The sequence below is a fragment of the Sphaeramia orbicularis genome, chromosome 4, assembly GCF_902148855.1.
Source record: "Sphaeramia orbicularis chromosome 4, fSphaOr1.1, whole genome shotgun sequence".
NCBI classification, from domain to species: domain Eukaryota; kingdom Metazoa; phylum Chordata; class Actinopteri; order Kurtiformes; family Apogonidae; genus Sphaeramia; species Sphaeramia orbicularis.
This window is the reverse complement of record NC_043960.1, coordinates 34,035,660-34,056,066: the sequence shown is the minus strand read 5'-3', so window position 1 is coordinate 34,056,066 and position 20,407 is coordinate 34,035,660. Positions and strand designations below refer to the sequence as shown.

The following is a 20,407-nucleotide window of genomic DNA, read 5'->3' as shown; positions in this document are numbered from 1 at the left end:
TGTAACCAATAGAGAGTAGCATCTTGTAACAAATACTACATGACAGCTTATGTAATTTTCACAATGAAGAAGGGTACTTAGAGATTGTCTTTCTTGTAAAGGCATCATATCCCTATAACCGTAGCGCTTCGTTTGTCAGCAGTTTGAGTCTTCTCGGTCTGTCAACTTGGTATGCGACAGGGCAGAAAGAGAGAGAGTTTGTTAAAGCCCAGAGTGGGTCCCTCACTTCCCCGATTCAAATTCCTGAGGTTTTTCAGAGCTCTGGAAGGCCTGGAGCTAATTTGGCTTTCAGGCTTTCCCCCTGTAATTCTTTGCGACTAATTACAGTCGTATTCCCGCAATTAAACTGATAAACTGTGCTGAGCTTGGCAAGGTTAGCACAGAACCCCTCCACCCCCCACACCACCACCTCACCAACTCAGGGCACTACCTCTCTACTCTCTTCGGTCATAGCTATAGCTACTAAGCCCTACCCACCATCTTTCTGTCAGTTCCTTTTCGTCATAGTAAACACACTAAAAATAAAAATGGACATGCATTTGAATTCTTTGACAGAGTCTGTATCCTAGGCTCCAGTATTTACTGCCTCTGGTGACAATGCCAGGAACACTGAGTGGAGCGTCCAGAGGTCAGACAGATGTTGCGCATGAAGAGATTCAAATAGTTATGTCTAAAAACCTTAAACACCCTACGGGATACTATTCTGTTATCATTAAAATGTGATTGCAATTTACTTCTTCTGCTTTATGACATCACAAAGAATAGGTCTTACATATTCCTCTGGGATTCACATGGATTTGTCAGTTTAATATTTTAATTGTGAGACTGCCAGCAGCATCTTAGCTGAATGCTCCAGCATACAGATACCTTGGGAGTTCGAAAAACAAGCCTGGAAATAAAATGAGGTAGGCTGTCTAGACCGTTTGCTTGGACTGATTTGGTTGCTGGGTAGGTTTTTCAGCACATGTGAATGTTTATCTCTCTGAAATGAAGCATATGGGCTGAGCTCCATTAAGTGCCAAAGGGGTGGTCTCTCCCAAAAATGGCAAGACCAGTTTCCCTGACAAACACACATCAACACTTCTTTGCCTTTTGTATTATTTATTACATGTTCATTTTTCATCTCTTTTTTTTTTTTTATTACTGACTGCCTTTAAAATCTGGATTCTATAGAGCAGCTACAACTGGTATTGCTGCAGTCTTTTGTTAATCTAAAGAGTGCAAACGTGTAGATGTAGAAGTGCTTTTATACTAGTTTATTCCTTAGGGGTCCTAGCATGTTTTTTTGATCATGTGCTTGATTGTATTTTTTACCTGTTGCATTTGTACCCAGTGTCTACCAACTGTCTGTCTTCTCTTTTACCCCTTGTGGCTGTTTCAAAGTCAACCTAGACATTTGTGATGACGCACTACAACGCAGTACACTGTGTAAACATTGGAAACCAGACACCCTTATTGTGTAGAGGAACATGTGTAAAAATACGCAGGGCATATTTGTACAAGTTTTGAAATAAGGGTTGGGATGGAGTGTGAAGGATGGGTTTCACCGATGTTTAGAGAGTGGGTTTAATTTTGGAAAGGCCTAGATCTTTTTTCAGTCTTCTTGCAGCTTCTGTGTTTTAACAAACTTTTTGGTAAAATACTGTAAGGATGAGTAAAGTTTATTTGGCCTCCATCTGTGTATTTTTCTCAAAAGAGGGTGTACTCAGAGCTTTGATATCTTCAAAATGCAGTCTTCCATAACTACTTCTCTCCTCTTTTTTTCCAACGTATTTTCTTCAGAATCCAGACAAAATGATGCATCTCTCCCTTTAAAATAATGTGAAGGCAGTTATATCACAATGCATAGAACTGAGCCAACACTGAAGTAGCTCTTTAGCCCTCTAACTCTCCTGCATTTTCTCCACCTGAAGGTATCCGAAGGATCAGAAGTTCACTTCCCCCTCTCCTGTCAAATCCAAACGGAGACCCTTCCCCATGGCAACGAGCACCTCCTTAACTGGGCCCAGAAGAAGTACGGGGCAGTCACCTCTTTCTCTGTGCTCAGGATGACTCAAGACATCTACATCAAAGTAGGAGAAGGTTAGTACTGGATTCTCAAAATTCCCAAACATAGCTCCAAAGCCCCAAGCCACATCTCCCCATTCCCCTTCAACCCACAGAACTTAACTTAGCTTTGGTGTTTGAGCATTAGCTAGAGGTTTCCATGTACTCCTTCTTCCCCCATCAGCCATTCTCCTCTTCACACTGTTAGAGGCTGCCTTATTGTGGTTGTTTACAGCAGCAAGAAATAGAGGAGTAAAGTCATATCAGTGCAGTAGTTGAGCACCTACTCAAAAAACTGTTTGCATTTTGTAGCTTCTTTGGATACTTGAACTTTCCTGGACACATGGATGTGCTGTATGTGCAGAGTTTGACACAGTCAGCCTGTTTTTCACATTCACATGTAGAGTGGAGAAATTCTGATCTTAGGATATCATTTTTAGGTAACAAGTACCATGTATTTTCCATTCACAGAATCTTCCGATATTCTCAAACAAATATCAGAAAAATGTGGCCAGTTTTACTTGTCACATTTTGTGTAATTTCTGTTTTCATCACTATTAGAGACTAAAATGTATCTGCCATGACCTAATTAGATATCCTGTATAGAGATGAGATAATGTGTTAAAGTTTGGTTTATATTATATTTAGTGGTATATATCCATGTTATTTTTTCCTTCTAATAATCAAAAATGTTGTATGTTTTATTTGATATCCCTTTTCTGGTGACTGAATGAAATGGGCTGTTACACTGAGTAAAGCCACAGATTTCTCTGAACTTGAACAATATTGAAACATTTCATGCAAATTAAGTACACAAGTGAACAAACTACAAAATACAGGTCGTGGATATTTTTAGATATTTTAATTCAGAAATATTACACACACATTACACCTTACAATTGTATGAGTAAAATAGAATTTTCTATTGTGTCCTCATATTTCATATTGTCAAATAACCTGTGATATTTGTATACAGACACAACAAACTACTTATGACAGACTTTACTCATTTGACAGTACATTATTAGGAAAAGAATGTTTTACTAAATTATTGGATGACTATGAACTGATACTGTAAAACATTCTGGTCATATCTAAATCATCTTTGTTTAAAATCTGCACATTAAACAGAATACAGATTCAATGGCTGTTGAGAATTTTTCATTTTTTAAGTTTGTTTCCAGTGATTATAGTCTTTGATGAATACTGATCACATCCAGATTTGATCCTGTTGATTGATGTGTTGTGGAATCTAAAGCACATCCACTGTCTGTGCTTTGGCAATGTAACTAATGTCATTTCATAACAGTAACACCAATACTATGATTATTGAGCTTCAGATTTTGAAATTTCTAGTGTGTGTCATGAAAAACTGAAAAATGGGTAATGTGATGTTTTGGAAAAGGGAGTATATTTTCAAGACAAGTTACAGGCGCTAACAGACAACATGTTATCCTAAGATCCAGAGGTGGTGTTACTCCCTTGGTTTGCACACAAATTATGAGCCATTACTTCCTAAGCCTTTATACCCTTGTAAGGCAGCATTAAACCCAAAAAAATGTAAAAGTCAGGTGGAGGGCATATGTAGGTTTAGTGGGAAAAAAATCTGAGTGGTAAGCAGAAAGGAGATAGATTATTCTTTTCCAGTTTGAGTATGATAAGAGGAGGAGTGTGTCTGACGTGAAGGAGCACTTGGGGATTCTCAGGAGAATCCGACTATGATTAATCCTCACACACGTTTTGACTGTTTTCAATTTTTTCTTCTGCACTGGCCGCTCCGTACAGTGAACAGACAACACGTCCAGCTTTGCAATACGTCAGCTCCCAGACAGGATATCTTGTTTTTAATGAGCATCCTTCACGAGATGGAAATAAAACAAAGTTGTGTCTGGAAAATCCGATTATTTCACTGCTGCTAGTGATCATTGTGTTGTTTCTTGCTGTGGAGAACAGAGTGGTTGCTCTGCCTCTAAGCGTCAGGCCTGTGTCATTAGGGTCTGTGGTTTGGCAAAAGCCCAGAGTGCCATGATGTTTACTTCAAGGAGAGAGCTGTAGATTTCCTCTCCTTCACATCTTTGGTAGTGTTTCATGAAAGTAGACAGATTCTCACTTTGCTTCCCATACTCAAGGTCTCTCCTCAGCTCTTTAAAGTGCCACAAGGGTTCCGGAGAGGAAGGTGCCAACCTTCAGTTTACACTTTGTCCAGGGCTCTGTTTGCCAAATAAGGAAGCATCTGTCTTGTGTTTTCTCTGAGTGCTGAGAAGGGGCTTTAGTTTTCATGTTGTGTCCAATACACAGTACTTTCTTTGCTGTTAACGAATATTTCATTAAATAATGTAGGAAGTCAGAGAGATGTGATTGCAGAGGAAATAACTCTACAAGTACATTTGAGTGAATGTATGTTTATGAATATTATTGTTCTGTTGTTGTGAGAAAAATATCTATCTTTTTCTCCCACGTAAAATGAAAAGAGAATTTTCCTTGTTGACGGGAAATCCAATTATGCCAACCAGACCAAGCTCAATCTTGTTTCATACAGGGCAGGGCTTTGTTAATACAGAGTTGGATGCAAGACAGATGCAAGGAGGTGAAGTGAAGTGACCTGGGAAACTGTTCTTAAAGCTGAGCAAAGTGATTACACATGTTGCTGAAATATCTGTAAGCACTGAATTCCTACAAGAGGCATCATGTGCTGTACCGGATTCACTTCAAACACAGCATAGACTGAATGTAAATATTATCATATGATAAAGTTTCCATGTTACTAATATTTTCTTCTAATATTGTTTGTCTTCATGAAACTTTCACATAGGGTTAAGCTTAGACTTGTGACTAAAACAGCTTAAACCACAATCTGTTCAGACATGACTGAAATGTAACCCTAACCTTCAAATGGGTCACTGGTACCCATGGTGACAATTTCAATCTTATGCTTAGGTCTTTATTTAGACAAAGGCCTATGGTACCTATTTCGTGCAAAATTTTTGAAAGATATAGCATGAGAGAATTAAATGGGTTATCATACATTGGATTTCATTACATTACAACATTCCACGTATCTGTGAAGAAACTAATGCTAACATAGTGTTATTATGTTATATGCAAAGCTGATAGTCACAGTTTTATTTTCCCAACAGTTGGGTACTGTTGTATTACCTTATATTGTAGTTGTTTAGTTGGTGTTTTGTGATAAATATTTTTCGCTGACAACATTTTGGCATTTACAGTACAATTACTGTAGCATTTCTAGTTTAGCCTGTTCAGTAGCATAGTTAAGATTAGCCTTATGACTGCATGGCATAATATTGGCATTGCTTTAGTGTTAAAACAACTTGTTTCAATACATTATTAGAGAACTTAGGCAATGGGCCACTAGTTGCACGAACCTCAGACTCTGACCTCCTCCTGTGGTGGAGGAATAAAAAAAAAAGACGGTTTGACTTCCAGAACTCAAATAGTAACACCTCTGCCACTAACACAAACATCTCTCCACTTTCAGATCCAGTGTTTTCTGACACCTGCAAGATAGACACCAAGTTTCTGTCTCTGAACTACCTGGGTGGCTACGTGGAGCCACAGTCATCAAAAGGTTGTGTTCTCTCTGGTCCTGACAAAGATCGAGATGTCCACATCATTGAACTTCAAGCTCCAAACTCCAGCAGGTGAGCTAGTGAGGCAGCCAAAGTCAACAGTACATGTTGTCATAGTTTATTTTTGAGGTCAAGATGCTCTCACTAATCTCTGTGGAGTTTGTTTTGGACTGAAACAGCAGTAAAGGCAGGGGGGAGAGTTTAGTGTTCAGTTAGTGGTGCTTTTCTGAGAAGCATTTTTCAAAACTGGGTCTCTAAGTCCAGGATGCCAAAAAATCTCCTCACTCCCCCTGTGGAGTGATTATTTTGTCCACCCAAAGGCCAAATCTCAGAATGTGGTGGTAGCAATGCTTTATCTCACTGCAGCACTATCTGGTCTGTAGTGCATATGTCTGCTTTTTTCCTGGAAACACATCCAGCTTTTTAATTAGTTGGCCAGACTCCTAACCATCCAAAAATTTTTTTCCCTCTTCTTTTTGTAGTGCTTTCCAGGTGGATGTCATAGTGGATCTGCGGCCTCTGGAGGACGATGCCCCCCTTCATCGTGATGTTGTCTTGCTGCTCAAGTGTGTTAAGTCTGTCAACTGGGTCATCAAGGCCCACAAAGTGATTGGCAAGCTGGATATAGTGGTAAGCTATCAGCATGACAACAGACAAAAGCTCTCCATCCAAAGATGTCTTTTTCCATCTACGAATTTCAACACTTCCAAATTTTTTATAGTCTTATCACACATCACAGCGACTTACAAGTCAATGTCACAGACAGAAATGTCATCACTTTGCACCATCGACTGAAGAATTTGTCACATCAGGATATGTGTGTGGAACTGGCGCCTGGGCCTTTGCTGTAAGAGAGGGTGGGGATAGCAGGTTAGAAGGGACTGTGAAATTTCATTGTGGCAGCTCCAGGGATTGTCATCGCATTCAAAGAGCCAGTGGCAGGAGAGCAGTGGGGGTATCACATATTTCCAAAGCCAGGGCTACCACTGCTGCACATAGAGCCTGAGCTGCTTCTTATCAGTCACAACGTGAATTATGGGTGGCACTTGCTTCAGGCTCTTTTTTTTCAAAGCTGCGAGTTGTTAGGACCGCCTTACTACACACAAAAGACAAACACTGGATAATGACTGCTATATATCAGAGGCCTTTACATAGAAATGTGATATAACACATGTTGAGCCAATTGCAGGAAGCAGTGTAGGAACAAAATTCTTCCTGTTCTTTTTTTTTTTTAAGCCATGATTTGGTCCTAGATTATGTTATCATGAATAACATTTAACAAATTAATTTAACGTTTACAGTAAAACTAATGATTAGGTTGTTCCAATTTATGGACAGTAGAAATACTATTTGTCCATTGATCCAAATTAAAACTATTAAGTCCCCAACCCCTGAATGAATCTAAAACTACCTGAGACTGACACCCCTGGAGAGACTTTACTGTCAGGTTGATTTTCTGACTGTCAACTTGTCAGTGCAACTTCTCCAATTAATGTCTCGAGCTTTACACTAGTGAGACTGCTGCCTCCTCTGGTCCCCCTCCAGTCCATTTTCATGTCCAGCTCTTTGTATTTCACCTCTGTGCATCCCTCTGCTGACACCACATTTACAGCATCACAAATCTGTCTCCACTGTTGATTTTTTTTTTTTTTTTTTTTGCAATATCAGTATACATAAATGGATGGATGTTTATTTCACAACTGTTAAAATTCTTCTTAATACAATTTTTGTTGGCCTCTCCATTATTTGGGTGTGTGGCAGAATAAGGCAAAACCACACATTACTCATAATTCTTAAATGTTAAAAAAACATGTGACTATATGCTGCTCAAGCTTCTCTACTTAAGTGAATGAGTCATTTCTTTATTTTAGGTGCAGATAACAAGCAAACTGCACACAGAAAATTGGTTGTCACATCCACACATGCATATTTTTATTTAATTAAATTGCAGTGTTTTGTAATTATATAATTGCACGGGTTGATTGTAACTAATTGTGCAGCTCTAATGCATCTGCAGTCAACTTGTCTTTTCTGCTAACAGAAAATTCAGTTATGTTGCTGTATGAGGTTCCTGTCACTGAGAATCAATATACAGTTTTGATGAAATCTTCATTAGTGTTGCTTCATTCTCTGAGGACCCTCAGGAATATGACACCTATGTAAACTTTGGAAGAACAGTTTAACTGTAAAACATGTAGACAGTGAATGGGCAGCTGTCCAACCACATATTAGCTCCAGGGATGGAATTTTAAACCCTGTCCTTCTCTAAACTATGAGAGTGAAAGAAACACTGCAACTGTTTGATTTGTGCTGATGACATCTATAAATCACTCTCAGCCTGACTCTCATCATCCCGGTAGTGGGCTTTTGTCATGTATGCACCTCTCAGCTCGGGTGCTGTTTTCAGTGGAGGTGTGTAGAGGTTCTGGGTTTCATCACTGTGTAATGCTGATACTCCTACAGGGCTGCTGCATACATGACACTGCATTTTTGCCCGGCGCCGTTTGTTTGTACAGCTGCCTGGTCACTGCTGTACAGTCAGTCAGGTTGTATGAGTGTAATGCCAGGTTGAAGTCTGTGGTACGTGCAGTAGCACAAATGGAGTTGCCCGTGGTGAAAATGTGATTCAACAGATTGTTCAACCGTTAACATTGTTTTCTTGAGCTGCAGATATGTGTGGGTCATATATTCTGTTTAGGAAGTAAGTTTCAGTTCTTGATGAATCTGAGGAATATTTTCATTCAATCTAGCAATCCATTTTCTGATTATTTTAGTTCAGAAATCTCTTTTGCCTTTTAGATTACCATACCCAGTTTAGATACTACATAGATCATGATGCCTTTAAACATGCCTGGACTAGTCGTGCAGTACTGTTGACTTGTACATGACCAACTTTAAGTAACCAAGAGGAAGGTCTGTTTCACAGGCTAACTAGCTGAATTGATAGCCACTTTTGCCCTTGTCAAACCATGGCCTGATACAGACAAAACTACTGTCAGGTGTCAGTCCACATTGTCATCTATGTTAAAGCACTGAAGGACAGTCTTAAGGCCATTACAGTTTCTGAAGCAGCTGACAGTTTCAACTTTTATTTGACATCAGTGGTGCGCAGGATGCTGTACTTGTGCAATGTGCATTTGGAACAGTGTCAACTATTTTTGTGATATGATAGCCTCATAAAAGTGAAGGCTCACTTCTGTCAGAGAGCGGGTTCTCCTCCGACTTGCTCAAGAGAGTTGAATGTGTGGGAAATAGCTGTGAGAAAGAATCAGTCCTCTCACACTGGGAGGGTATGTAGCAGGGTAGGACACGAATCTTCGGCAAAAACTAAAAGCATTTCTCCAGCTATGACATGTTCATTACCTCATGCACATTTGTGTGATGCACACTTTACACAGAATGACTGCAAGACTGTACATGAAGTTGAATATGTCTGATAATACCTGAACATTAATCATGTCTTTTGGTGCTGATGATCATAAAGTTGCTGACTCAGACATTAAATCCTGAATGAAAACATTGAGTCCTATATAATGAAACAAATGGAACTTGTTCTTTTTCGCCCACAGGCCTCTGATACCGTGAGTGTTAGTGCAAATACGGAGAGACTGATGCAAGTGTCAAAGTCACCCAAGCAGCCCTTGCCGCTGGGGTCACAAGCTCTGATCAAGTGGGCTGAAGAGCATGGCTATAGCCCAGTCACTTCTTACACCAGTACTGCTGTGGCCAACCTATTCAACCTCCGACTGAGGGAACAAGGTAATCTAAAATCAGGGGTTCTCAAAGTCTCGGGCCATGGCAGGAACTCCCATTTACTGATTAAACCAAAACTTGCTGTCACATGAACACTTACACAATTGGAAGTATTTGTATTCGATCCCTTTGCTAACTTTGTTAAGTAAAACAAACCCATTTTAATTTGGATCATGTTACTTTAAAAATACTTTAAACACAATTTTATTTTACTCATAATACATTTAGATTCAACTTAGCACCATTTACACTTTAAGTATGCAATTTATCTTAAAAGCTATCAGAAAACAAATAGTAGTAAAACTGGCATAGTCCTAATAAGCCCAGACATTTAAAATGGGCAGTCTACTGACTTTCAATAAGTTCTGCAACTTTAAAATAATGAACCTATTACTCCTTATTCAATCACTGACAGAATGTTCTGAATAAATCAGAACGGAAGATTATCATAACAGTTACAGAACACATCAGAGTCATTAAACTTTATTTCAGAAAATATTTCTCCATGCTCTCTAGCTGGCTGGCTAATAAGTCAAGTGAGAGATTCATGACAGATTGATGTGTCACAAACATTTTGGAGTTTCTCTCAACCCAAAGCTAACATTTGTGGAAATGCTAGGCATAGTATAAATAGCCCCCGTCTATAGAAATGCACTTGTAATGATACAGCACAATTTTACATAGTAATTTATTGCAATTTATTTTACAGACCCCCAGGGGTCCCGAGACATTTGTATGAGAAATAATGGTCTAAAAAGAAGGTGTAGAGGGATAGTTGCATGAAAAAAACCATTCCTACAGCTGCTACAGTTTTTATTGTACCAGTACTGAAAGTTTTTCACTCTTTATGCATTGAAATTAGTGTGCAATCAAGTTTCAGGTAGTTTATTTCATCTCCTGAGGGTCTAACACTGTGTGATTTCCAGATGTAGTGGATCCTCTGGAGAGTATGTTACCTCCTGAGCTGTCTATCCTTCGTGAGTCTGGTCCCCATCCAAGACCTGGCACAGCTTCACGGCGCTCGAGTCTGCCCTTCCCCTTTCTTCCATCTGGGCCTCAGGACCTACCCCACCTGCCACTGCCCTCTGCCCTCGATGACCGACCCTGGGAAAATGATGGGCCCGAGGAAGTACAGGGGGTTCTCAGTGTCGGCCTCAATGTGCAGTGTGAAGACACAAAGATGGTGGTCAGCATCGACAAAGAGAGCCTGAAAGTGAGTAAGAATGCATGGCTTCACTTAATCAATTCAATTCTGTTGTATTTATATAACCCAATATCACAAATGAGAGATTCTCCTCAATGGGCTTTACAATCTGTCCAAATTACAGCACACTCTGTCTCTAAACCCTCAGTTCGAGTGAGGAAAAACAGAGCCACAAATTAGGGTGGGGATAATGTAGACAGTTCTAGTCAGGTGCTTAGTCAGAAAAAGCAAAAAAGTTTATTGTACATGACAAGAGCATGGGAAGAGCAAGGAAGTTTTGTTATATATTATATTAGTAATAAAACCAACAACAAGGTCAGACTTAATTTTGTGACATCAAGAGTTTAGAATTGGATTCACACATTTGAAAACTGTGCTGATAAGTCAGACATGTTTTTGGGTATTTCCTTCTTACAGTGGGGGCAGTGGATAGCACTTGTGCCTCACAGCAAGAAGGTCCAGGGTTCGATTCCAGCACTAGTCGATGGGGTTCATCTAAATTGCCCATAGGTGTGAATGTGAGAGTGATTGTTTGTCTCTATATGTCAGCCCTGCAATGAACTCACAACATATGTACCCCGCCTTTGCCCATAGTTAGCTGGGATAGGCTCCAGCGACCCCCGTGACCTTAGTGAGGATAAAGCAGGTTCAGAAAATGACTGAATATGAATCTTACAATGCTGCTCATGCCACACAGGCTTGATGTGACAAGCGTAAGAATAGAAAAGTACACCCAGGAAGAGGATGCCAATGTTTGGACCAATTAACAGACTGAATGATTCTCTCCTGATTAGTAACCTAAAGTTGAACCTCTGTGTTTCCAAGTTCTTGATATCAAAAAGACAACCAATGTTCACAGTTGTATTATGACAACACATGGAGAAACTGTCCAAACTCACAAATCTGATTTAAGGACAACGAAGTCAAATTAAAAGTATAGTAAATAAAATACAAAATGTGGTCATTATTTTTTTAAACACAAGAGTCCCTGTTATACAGTCTGACACTGATGGAAGTAGGATGCTTCCCAACATTTGGCGTGTGAATGTGGGGGCAGCGCAGTTAGCCCACATCACAGAATGGAAACTGGCAGAGGCTGTAATTAGGAGAAGTTTGGACTGGAGCTAGACCACCTTGTGGGATTTGTTTATTCCTGGGAACTTGACGTCTCACAAACCGCTTTGACTTTTTTCCTTTCCTTTAACAATTCTTAAAATGAGTTAATAAAGAAACTTTTTGATCTGTATTCAATGTTGCAATTTTTTTTCATGTTTCCTCAGGCAAATGGGTTTTCTAATGCCAGCCTTACGCTCCAAGACCCAGAATGCAAAGCAACAGCCAATGCCACCCACTACACACTGGAGACTCCTCTGACTGGTTGTCAGACTACCATATATCCCATGCAGGGTAGCTCAGTGGCCCTCAACTCTGTGAGTATTATGCATTATCTTACACTTAAGTAGAAACATGTCCTGCGTAAATCCTGTGTAGCTGGAATCATAAAAACTATCTAAGCATCACACTTTTCTTGTACTGGTTTACACCCAAATGCTTTTATGGATTCAGCATTCACATCTGACATCCCCACTTAACTTCATTATTATGGAATGCATTTGGTGTGTTTGTTCTAACAAGCAGAAAGGAATCACTTCCTCACTGACCTATTGAAAACTTATGCGGGGAAAAATTTAAAACAACACATTTTCCGGTCTCGTCTAGATTGAAAGCTAGGCACATGTCCAAGGTCGCCTTTTGTGTTAGCACTCGGAAGCAGGGATAACCTCTCACCTTTGGCCAGAAGAGATTTATTTTCATTCTCTCCTTTTCTTCACATCAGAGATCATCTGTTTTGCTTGTTCCTTGTGATATGCTTTTTGAAAATTCAGCAGCAGTACTAACAGCAGGTCAGCTAACTTTTACCAAAGACTTAAATAAACATGAATTGTCACTGACATTTTCCTTTCACCTCATTAAATGAGAATTTTCTCAAAGCACCCTGTACTCATCTCAGACCTCTGACATGCCTCTACTCTGCTGAGAAATTAGAACCATGTTTCATGTTTTTGTGCAGGGTGAGTCCCACTGCTGAAGCCACAAGACATTCCCATATTTTAAATCCAACTCATTGGTTATAGAATGTTTGGCTCTCACAGATTGAGATCTCTACATATTTGGCTTCTCAAATGCTGCAAATTAAGCAACACTTCTCAAATACAGATCTTTTGAAGAAAAAAAAGACTGTTTTTTATCCAAGTTTTCCTTTTGCATGCTTATTGATGTGGCTCTCCTCTGTGGATCCCAGGTCTTGGTAAGTCATGCTGAGACCAAAGATGGGAGTGGTGGGCCTGTGGATGATGAGGACCTAGAATCTGGAGATGTGCTGTTCCCAAGGGAACCAGTGGATTTAGAGAGGCCGCCCACAGAGCACCAGTCTGTCATCATGGTAAGACACCGAGCTCTTCTTTTCTCTGAGAGCAGGGTCAAAGTTGACGAGTCAAGACTATGATCAGCTACATCTGAATGTAAATCACGCGCAACTGGAAGAAACTTCATTTCCCAGAGTCCCTTGTTGCTAGTAAAGCCTCCTCTGGCTCCTGCAATCTCTTCATCTTTCCATGATGTCTGTTTTATGAACTTGACCTGACATTTTCCATTTTGAAGTGTCTCCACTTTCATTTCTCTGCTGACTGACTTTCCTTTATCTCATCCATTCCTTGTAACCCGCTTATTGTTCTTATTTATACAGTATCTCTTAGGTTCTTTCCCTGTTTGCTAGTCTGTCTTAATGTGGTCAGACACAGACACACAGTCATGTAGGGTGATATTGCTTAGCAGTGGAATCCAATGTCAGATCCCTGCTGATATTTATGTTGGCTTTGTTTTGTTCCCCTCCTAGTTCAACTGCACTTACCAAAAGAACGAGGAAACCTCAGAACCAGTTCCCAGGATTGTACCGGGACCAGCCAGGCAGCCAGGCGACAATATGACGTTTAACATGGAGCTGTATAGTACAATGCCGTTCGACAACCCTTCACGGCAGGCTTTCTATACTGTTTCACAAAATCAGCAAGTCTTTGTACAGGTAGCCTTTGCATTTCTATTTTTTTCTCATTTTAGAATAGTCCTTATCATCCATTCTTTCCAGACCAATACACTTTTGTCTAATGAAACAAAATTCAGTTAGTGTGTCTTTGTCGCTCAATGAAGGTCAGAGAAGCTCTTAGTTTGTTGTTGTCTGGGTTTTCAATTCTTTCTACTTTGATCTCTTGGCGTGTTACCCAGAAGATCAATTTGTGTTTTGTCTAGTTAGGGCTTAAAAAGCTAACACCCCTCACACTCACCCTCCCGCCCCTCTGTGTATCTTTGTGGCCCATTTGACTGGCTCTGAACACATGTTTCGCAACAGTAATTATGGAGGTCAGGTAAAAGATTGCACAGGCTCGTACTCTGATGTCCTTTGAAGGGATGATTTATGATGATATCAGTGGGAGATGCTTCTCTGACAGTGTGGACACAGAGCCAGCAGGTTACAAAGGGTTTTCTGTGTATGAGCCTTTGGCGCAACCCACTCCTCAGAACTCACACTGTGCTGAGACCTGACCTGAAGCTGGAGCCAAGAGGTGCATGAGTACACTTTGATGCACAGAAAGTGGCTTTTTGTTCATTCAAAACTTTCCCCACCATCAGCTGTGCACACATGATATATTGTTGTTTGTAAGAATGCATTTCCCAACGTCTCTGGTATAAGTTTTAACATGCGTCATTTAACCTTTTCAACTGGCTTTTACATATTCCTTTTTATGTGTCTGTGTGTCTGGCCAATATCTTTTTAATGGTAATACCATCATTAGAAAACAAGCACACTGACAATCAAAAGGGGGAAAGAGGAGGAATGATAGCTCAGGGGACTGTCTTGTGGTTATGGGTGGAAAGATATTACTGCCATCCTAACTGGAACTGAAATGCTACTTTAAGAAATTTGTTGGAGTTTCTGTCTTGTGTCAGTATCAAGGTGGTGGTCCTCACTGTGGTTTCTACACCTTTTGACATTAGCTGCTAGATTCTGGCACATGGAGGTGCGAGAGTTTTTCCCTTAGTTACATATGTACTATAACTGTCCTCCAACAGCGATGTAATGTTAAAGTCTTTGCCCATTTGGCGTTTGTTCAGTGTGTGATGACTGTTGAGTATTCACTCCACTATTCAACTGCAAAGCTAAACATTTGACTCTGTACCTTGGTAGGAACAAGTTGTTGCATTGAGTTGAAAAGCTAGAAACTGACTGTGTTATTCCTGTTGCATTGTGTTGAGATGATAATCATTAGATTTAACTGCTGAGCTTTGAAATGTTTTCAATGAGGGCATTGCAATCCAGCTTAACACTAAACCTATAAGGACAAACAATGAGCTTTGAAGCTGTTTTATCTAGAAAAATGCATTTTAGCATGTCATAGACTGACATAATTATACTTTAAATAAGTAGTTGGACATAATACACCTGTTTTCTTGCCTGCTGCTTTCCCGCTGTCATTCCTGTAGCTAGCATAACTTAGTATGAAGACTTCACACAGTGGGAAACAGCTACTCAAGCACAACCAGAGCCACTACACCTCTGTAATTATCCCGTCACATTGAGTTTGTTTTATCTGCACACAAAAGCCAAAGTGTTAAAAACCAGCATGGTCTATGTTGTATTTTAGATGCTATAAAGATGCTGTCATTAAATTTGTGATGATAGGGTTTTAATTTCTGGAGTTCACTTTTTTCTTAGTTTTATGTGATTTAGTTTTTTATGTGTATTTCATTATGCATCTGTTTTGGGGTCATGTTGGAAAGTGTTTGTATTTTAATATGTTATCCCTTAGACTTAGTTTTGCGTGTGATCCAGAAATAAATCAAACAATTTACATCAAATTAAATGGAATCAAAGCAAAGCAGTTTTCCAAAATGTTGAACTCTTCCATTTTTACCACTAACCAGTGCTAATACACAAGAAAACTGAAGGAGTTAAGTATAGAACAGTTTGAGTGATTGTGGTGTGATAAAAGATGGTTAGTGTCACACTGTGTTCCTCCTCTATTATCAATAACAATTTCACTTAATCCTGCTTTTACCTTTAGCTAAACAAAAAGATGGCACTAAAGAAAGATAACTGTTCCATGCCTTTATAGAATAAACATCTTTTCCACTCTCTTATGTACTTCAGGTCACATCAACCACATCGGATCCGGATCTGGGGTTCACAGTGGTGTCATGCTTCATCTCTCCTGACCCCAACCCCAGCATTCCCTCCGACTACACTCTCATTGAGACGGTCTGCCCCACAGACGACTCCATCGAGTACTATCCTCAGAGGGACCTCCCTATCCCTCACACGCAGTTGGACAAGAAGACTTTCAGCTTCACCTTCAACTCAAAGTACAACATGTCCCTTCTTTTCCTGCACTGTGAGATATCTCTGTGCTCCAAAAGATCTCCAAGCAGACTCCCTGCGGTATGGAGTTTAGTGTTTTCCAAACGACTTTTATTCTTCTGTGTAATTTATTAATTTACTGCACAAACTATCTGCCTTTTCTCCAAAACTTTTTGTATTAGAATATCTTTACTCTGGCTGACCTGAGCTTTTCAGTATCAGTTTGCACCAAAATCAGAGCAGGACAAATGAATCAATGCACAGTTCATCTCCAGCTGCAGAGTCATCATTATTATTATTATTATTGTTATTATTATTATTATTATTATTATTATTATAGTCATAGGTTATTATAGTTAATTTTATTTTTAGTTAATCTTTCAGTTTTGTTTTGATGTAATTTTTAGTATTTGTTAGTTTTATAAGTGCATGAATACTAACTGAAGAGTTTTAGCGTGGTTTTTAGGAAAACCTCAAATTGTAGAAGCTGAAAAAAGGGTGGGATAAAAAAAAACAATGTATGGTATCAAATATGTTTAGAAAACTATTGTTTACAAAAGGTCCCATATTGTGCAAAACTATGTTACTTCTGTACACCATGAACCACAGTGGTTTAGCAACCACACTGCAAATCAAGTAAGTGAAAAAAAGCTTATTTTATTTGTAGTTCTGTTGTTTTTGGGTTTTTTTTTAGCTTGTGTTGCATTTTTCATTGTAGTTCCTGTTTCTTTACCATTTCTGTTTTTTATTTATCATTATCTTTTTTTACTGCTTGTTTGAGTCTAAATCTCAATTAACTATAACAATCCTGGCTGCAGAACAGAACATGCATAAGTGTTATCCATCAATTTGGTTTTTCTCACTCTGTGTTATTTGTCCAGCTCACTCAGTCTTTTCCAAGAACTTTGCTCTTTCTGTGTTTATATGTGAAAAATGTGCCAAAGCATTAACAAAGTACAGGGTTAAGAGGGTAACTGTTTAATTCTGATTGAGTTTCATGAGTTTGTCATAGATTTGATTGCCATGTTTTTTTACTTTTGGTCAGGTGTGTCACAGTCCATTTTGCATGATTACTTCTACTGGTACTCAGCTTTTTTTCCTATAAAATACAGGTCGTAAATGGATTTTACAGCTGGCTTCTATATGATGGTGTTTTCATAAGTTTGATCTTATTTTCTCAATTTTTGTCCACACAGTGCTTAAAACCTAGTGAGAAATGTGATTCTCCATCTGTGGATATAATCCTGGCAATGATGATGAACACCAAGACATCTACAAAACCCCTGGTTGTGGTGGATGGAACCAATCAACTAGGCATAACAGGTTAGTTATAAATTAAGCTCTGATATCATTGTGTTAGTACATGGAATGTGATTAGTAACCTGCAGTAAAATGAGAGGCCACTCCGACATTGAAGGAGCCAGAGGAAGCTTGGTCCGGTACGCAGCGATTAGACCAAACCACAAAATACTGCACATCACTTCTCCACATCTGGTGGACATTAACTGTGGTGTGTGTGTGTGTGTGTGTGTGTGTGCTGTGTGAGGTTTTGTGATTGTGTACGCAGGTGCGCGCATATGCACGTTTGGCGTGTATATGCATGTGTCTGTTTACATTAATGTCTGTACACAATACCGTGTTTTTTATGGGTGTGTGTACATACTAGCATGTGGTTGAGTGCATTAGAGGGGAGTTTGCTCGCGCGGAGGCCCAGTTCTGGACCAGTCCTCGCTGAGGGAAGGGTGGAAAAAGAAGAGTCACACAGCTCCAGTTCCAGTTGTTTTCACTTAGGACCTTATTGTGGCCTCCCCTTTCCACTAGAGCGGGGGAGCAGGGAGGTGTGTGTGTGTGTGTGTGTGTGTGTGTGTGCGTGTGTGTGTGCGTGTGTGTGAGGGGAGTGGTGGTCCTCTCGTTGGCGTTGGGAGTTCAGCCAGAACGTAAAGGCCCCTCAATCTGCGCTTGTTTGGCCGTTCATTCATCCACAGACTGTATCTCTGTGGCTATGACTGTGGTCAGAACAGGACTGAGCAGCCTGTTGGGGGGCTTAGGGGCCTGAGGTCACTTCTGTTGCATTTGACTAATCATGACCTAAACTGAGATGGGATGATATCATGAGTGCCCAATTTCTGGTGGACTCCCAGAACTTTTCAAATCAACAGTATCCCCTCTGAGAAATGACATCAACAGAGACCTGTGGTCAGTTTGAGTCAACTTTATTGACTCATAAGTGTAATATAAAATCACACCACCTCAACGTGTGAGCCAGAACACAACCTATATATCAGCATCAACATTATTATTGGCCAGTTTAAGATCATTGCAGAAAAGTATGTAACCCATGTACTGCATAAGTGTATGTAGTACATGTGTACAGTACAGTATAGACTGGAGTAGACAACTGACCCGGCCAGTTCAGTGTTCATACATGTACTGGTGTTGCAGATTCTTTATCTGATATCTGGTCAAATAGATGCGTTAAAAAGTGCAGTACACTGGCTGGCCTTCTCAGTCATTACTAGTTTTTGGTCTGAGTCTGATTAGTTAAATATCATGAACACTGAAATGAGTAAAGTATTTTCATTTCTTTACTAGTAGTACTTATTATTTATAATCCCTACTGTTCAAGGTGCACAATTATATTTCATGTGAAATCTTTAAAGACATTTCAACACCATCTCCTTATTTACTATACTATATTGTAATTATATTAATACTATACTATATTATAATTAGGGACGAGTATAGCGTATCACAGATTAATCAACATCGGTCAATATGTAACTGATGTATTAACTTTTTTGCTGTGCGGAGATTCTGTCGCTCTTCTCCTGTGTCTGTGCTGCCCGGAGAGCTACTCCACACACACAATCACAGACCACTATCTCCACCCCCCACTCTGACAATCATGGACCCCCTGTCTGTGCACTGCCTGTGTACCTCACAGTTTCATTCTACAGGTGTATCTGGGTATTAATACTGTATATTAATTGTCACATACATTTTGAAGAATGATTTACCAAACAGTTTTTATGTCACTACTTATAAAGCATAAAAACGACCACATCTACAACCCATGGTTCCCCACGGGTTACATACTAGCCTAATGTAAGACTATTATACAGCCTTTTAAACTTGTGTAAATTATCTTTGCCACTATATCGGTTATCGGCCAATATATTGGATATCGGCCGATATGTCAAATATCGGCTTTTTTTAGCCCCCAATATCGGCATGGGCCCCAAAATTCCCATATTGGTCGGGCTCTAATTATAATCGGTATTGGCTCTCAAAGAAACCAATAAGTTGATCCCTAGTATCAATGATGACAAAGTCTAATACAGGAATCTTTAACAGATGTTTGCTGTGCCAAAAGTAGTAGTGACTCCACACATCTCTGTATCTTTTAATTTCTACAAGTGTTCATACAGTGCATTCATACAAAGAAAATGGAAAAAACAAGGTGTCAACAGAAAATATGGCAATGAAACATTTGTTTTTCAACTTTTCAGTGCATAGGATCTTACAGAATGTGTATTAGCTCTAGTATCAGCCTCAACAGTGTAGTATGAGTCAAGCTCTAGTAAGAGCAGCCTCATGTGTAAAGAATGGGTGGATTTTTTACTTTTTAATTGGATACTCCTAACCTTGGGGCTTCACCCCTGGCAGAAGTATGAATACAGTCAGCGACAGAAGTGCTAGTGCTGGTGTTAGAGAATTAGAAGATACTGGTGAATTGAGACACTAAACTATGTACTGTAATGAATGAGCATGTGAGCTGAGCAAGTCTGAAACAGGCAAAAGCATGCGCGGCCCACACCAGTGTGCCAGTGCAGCGGGTTTATTTTCCATGGAGCACATTAAGTAAACACAGATATGCCATAAACACAGTGAAAAAAAGCTCAATTTCAAAGGCCATGTTTTCTAACACAAAGGCATCTCTTATGCTAGGATGGCAAACAAAACAAGCAGCCTTTCAAGGGCCACAGTTAAGCACTGGACAGCATCCCAAGCTGAGCTTGATCTACAAATCAAAGAGAGCCACTTGTGGCCAACTTGGTACATGGAAAAACATAACAGCCTCAAAGCCATGCCATCAAAAGTAGATTTACTGCTTCACAACATCAATAAATTTTATCCCTTTTATACATCTGGTAACAGTCAAGGAAGTTAAAAATCTTTTTAGGCAGTATAGATTATATAATTTAGTCTAGTACAAATAGTGCTACTTCAATTAACAGGTAGAATCTACAAAATCTATGAAAAAAGTTAATGCAGTTACATTATTATCAGATATGTTGTGACAGTCTAAAAATGTATTCTCTGTAGGTGAATGTGATGACCATTACTTTTGCTGAATCTTGTGATCACTGGCTGAGATCTAGGTGAAGAACCTGCTGAATA

General features: G+C 39.6%; 1 protein-coding gene across 1 annotated transcript in view; it reads left to right on the top strand.

Annotated features, from left to right (window-relative positions):
* The window catches only part of tgfbr3 (transforming growth factor, beta receptor III), a 71,550-nt gene that overhangs the window by 40,623 nt on the left and 10,520 nt on the right, over positions 1-20,407 (top strand). The window contains exons 5-14 of the mRNA XM_030132958.1: positions 1,914-2,082; positions 5,546-5,708; positions 6,119-6,266; positions 9,206-9,395; positions 10,316-10,602; positions 11,874-12,023; positions 12,896-13,036; positions 13,490-13,675; positions 15,800-16,087; positions 17,203-17,329. Coding sequence (XP_029988818.1) covers positions 1,914-2,082; positions 5,546-5,708; positions 6,119-6,266; positions 9,206-9,395; positions 10,316-10,602; positions 11,874-12,023; positions 12,896-13,036; positions 13,490-13,675; positions 15,800-16,087; positions 17,203-17,329 — 1,849 coding nt within the window. The remainder of the gene's footprint in view (positions 1-1,913; positions 2,083-5,545; positions 5,709-6,118; positions 6,267-9,205; positions 9,396-10,315; positions 10,603-11,873; positions 12,024-12,895; positions 13,037-13,489; positions 13,676-15,799; positions 16,088-17,202; positions 17,330-20,407) is intronic.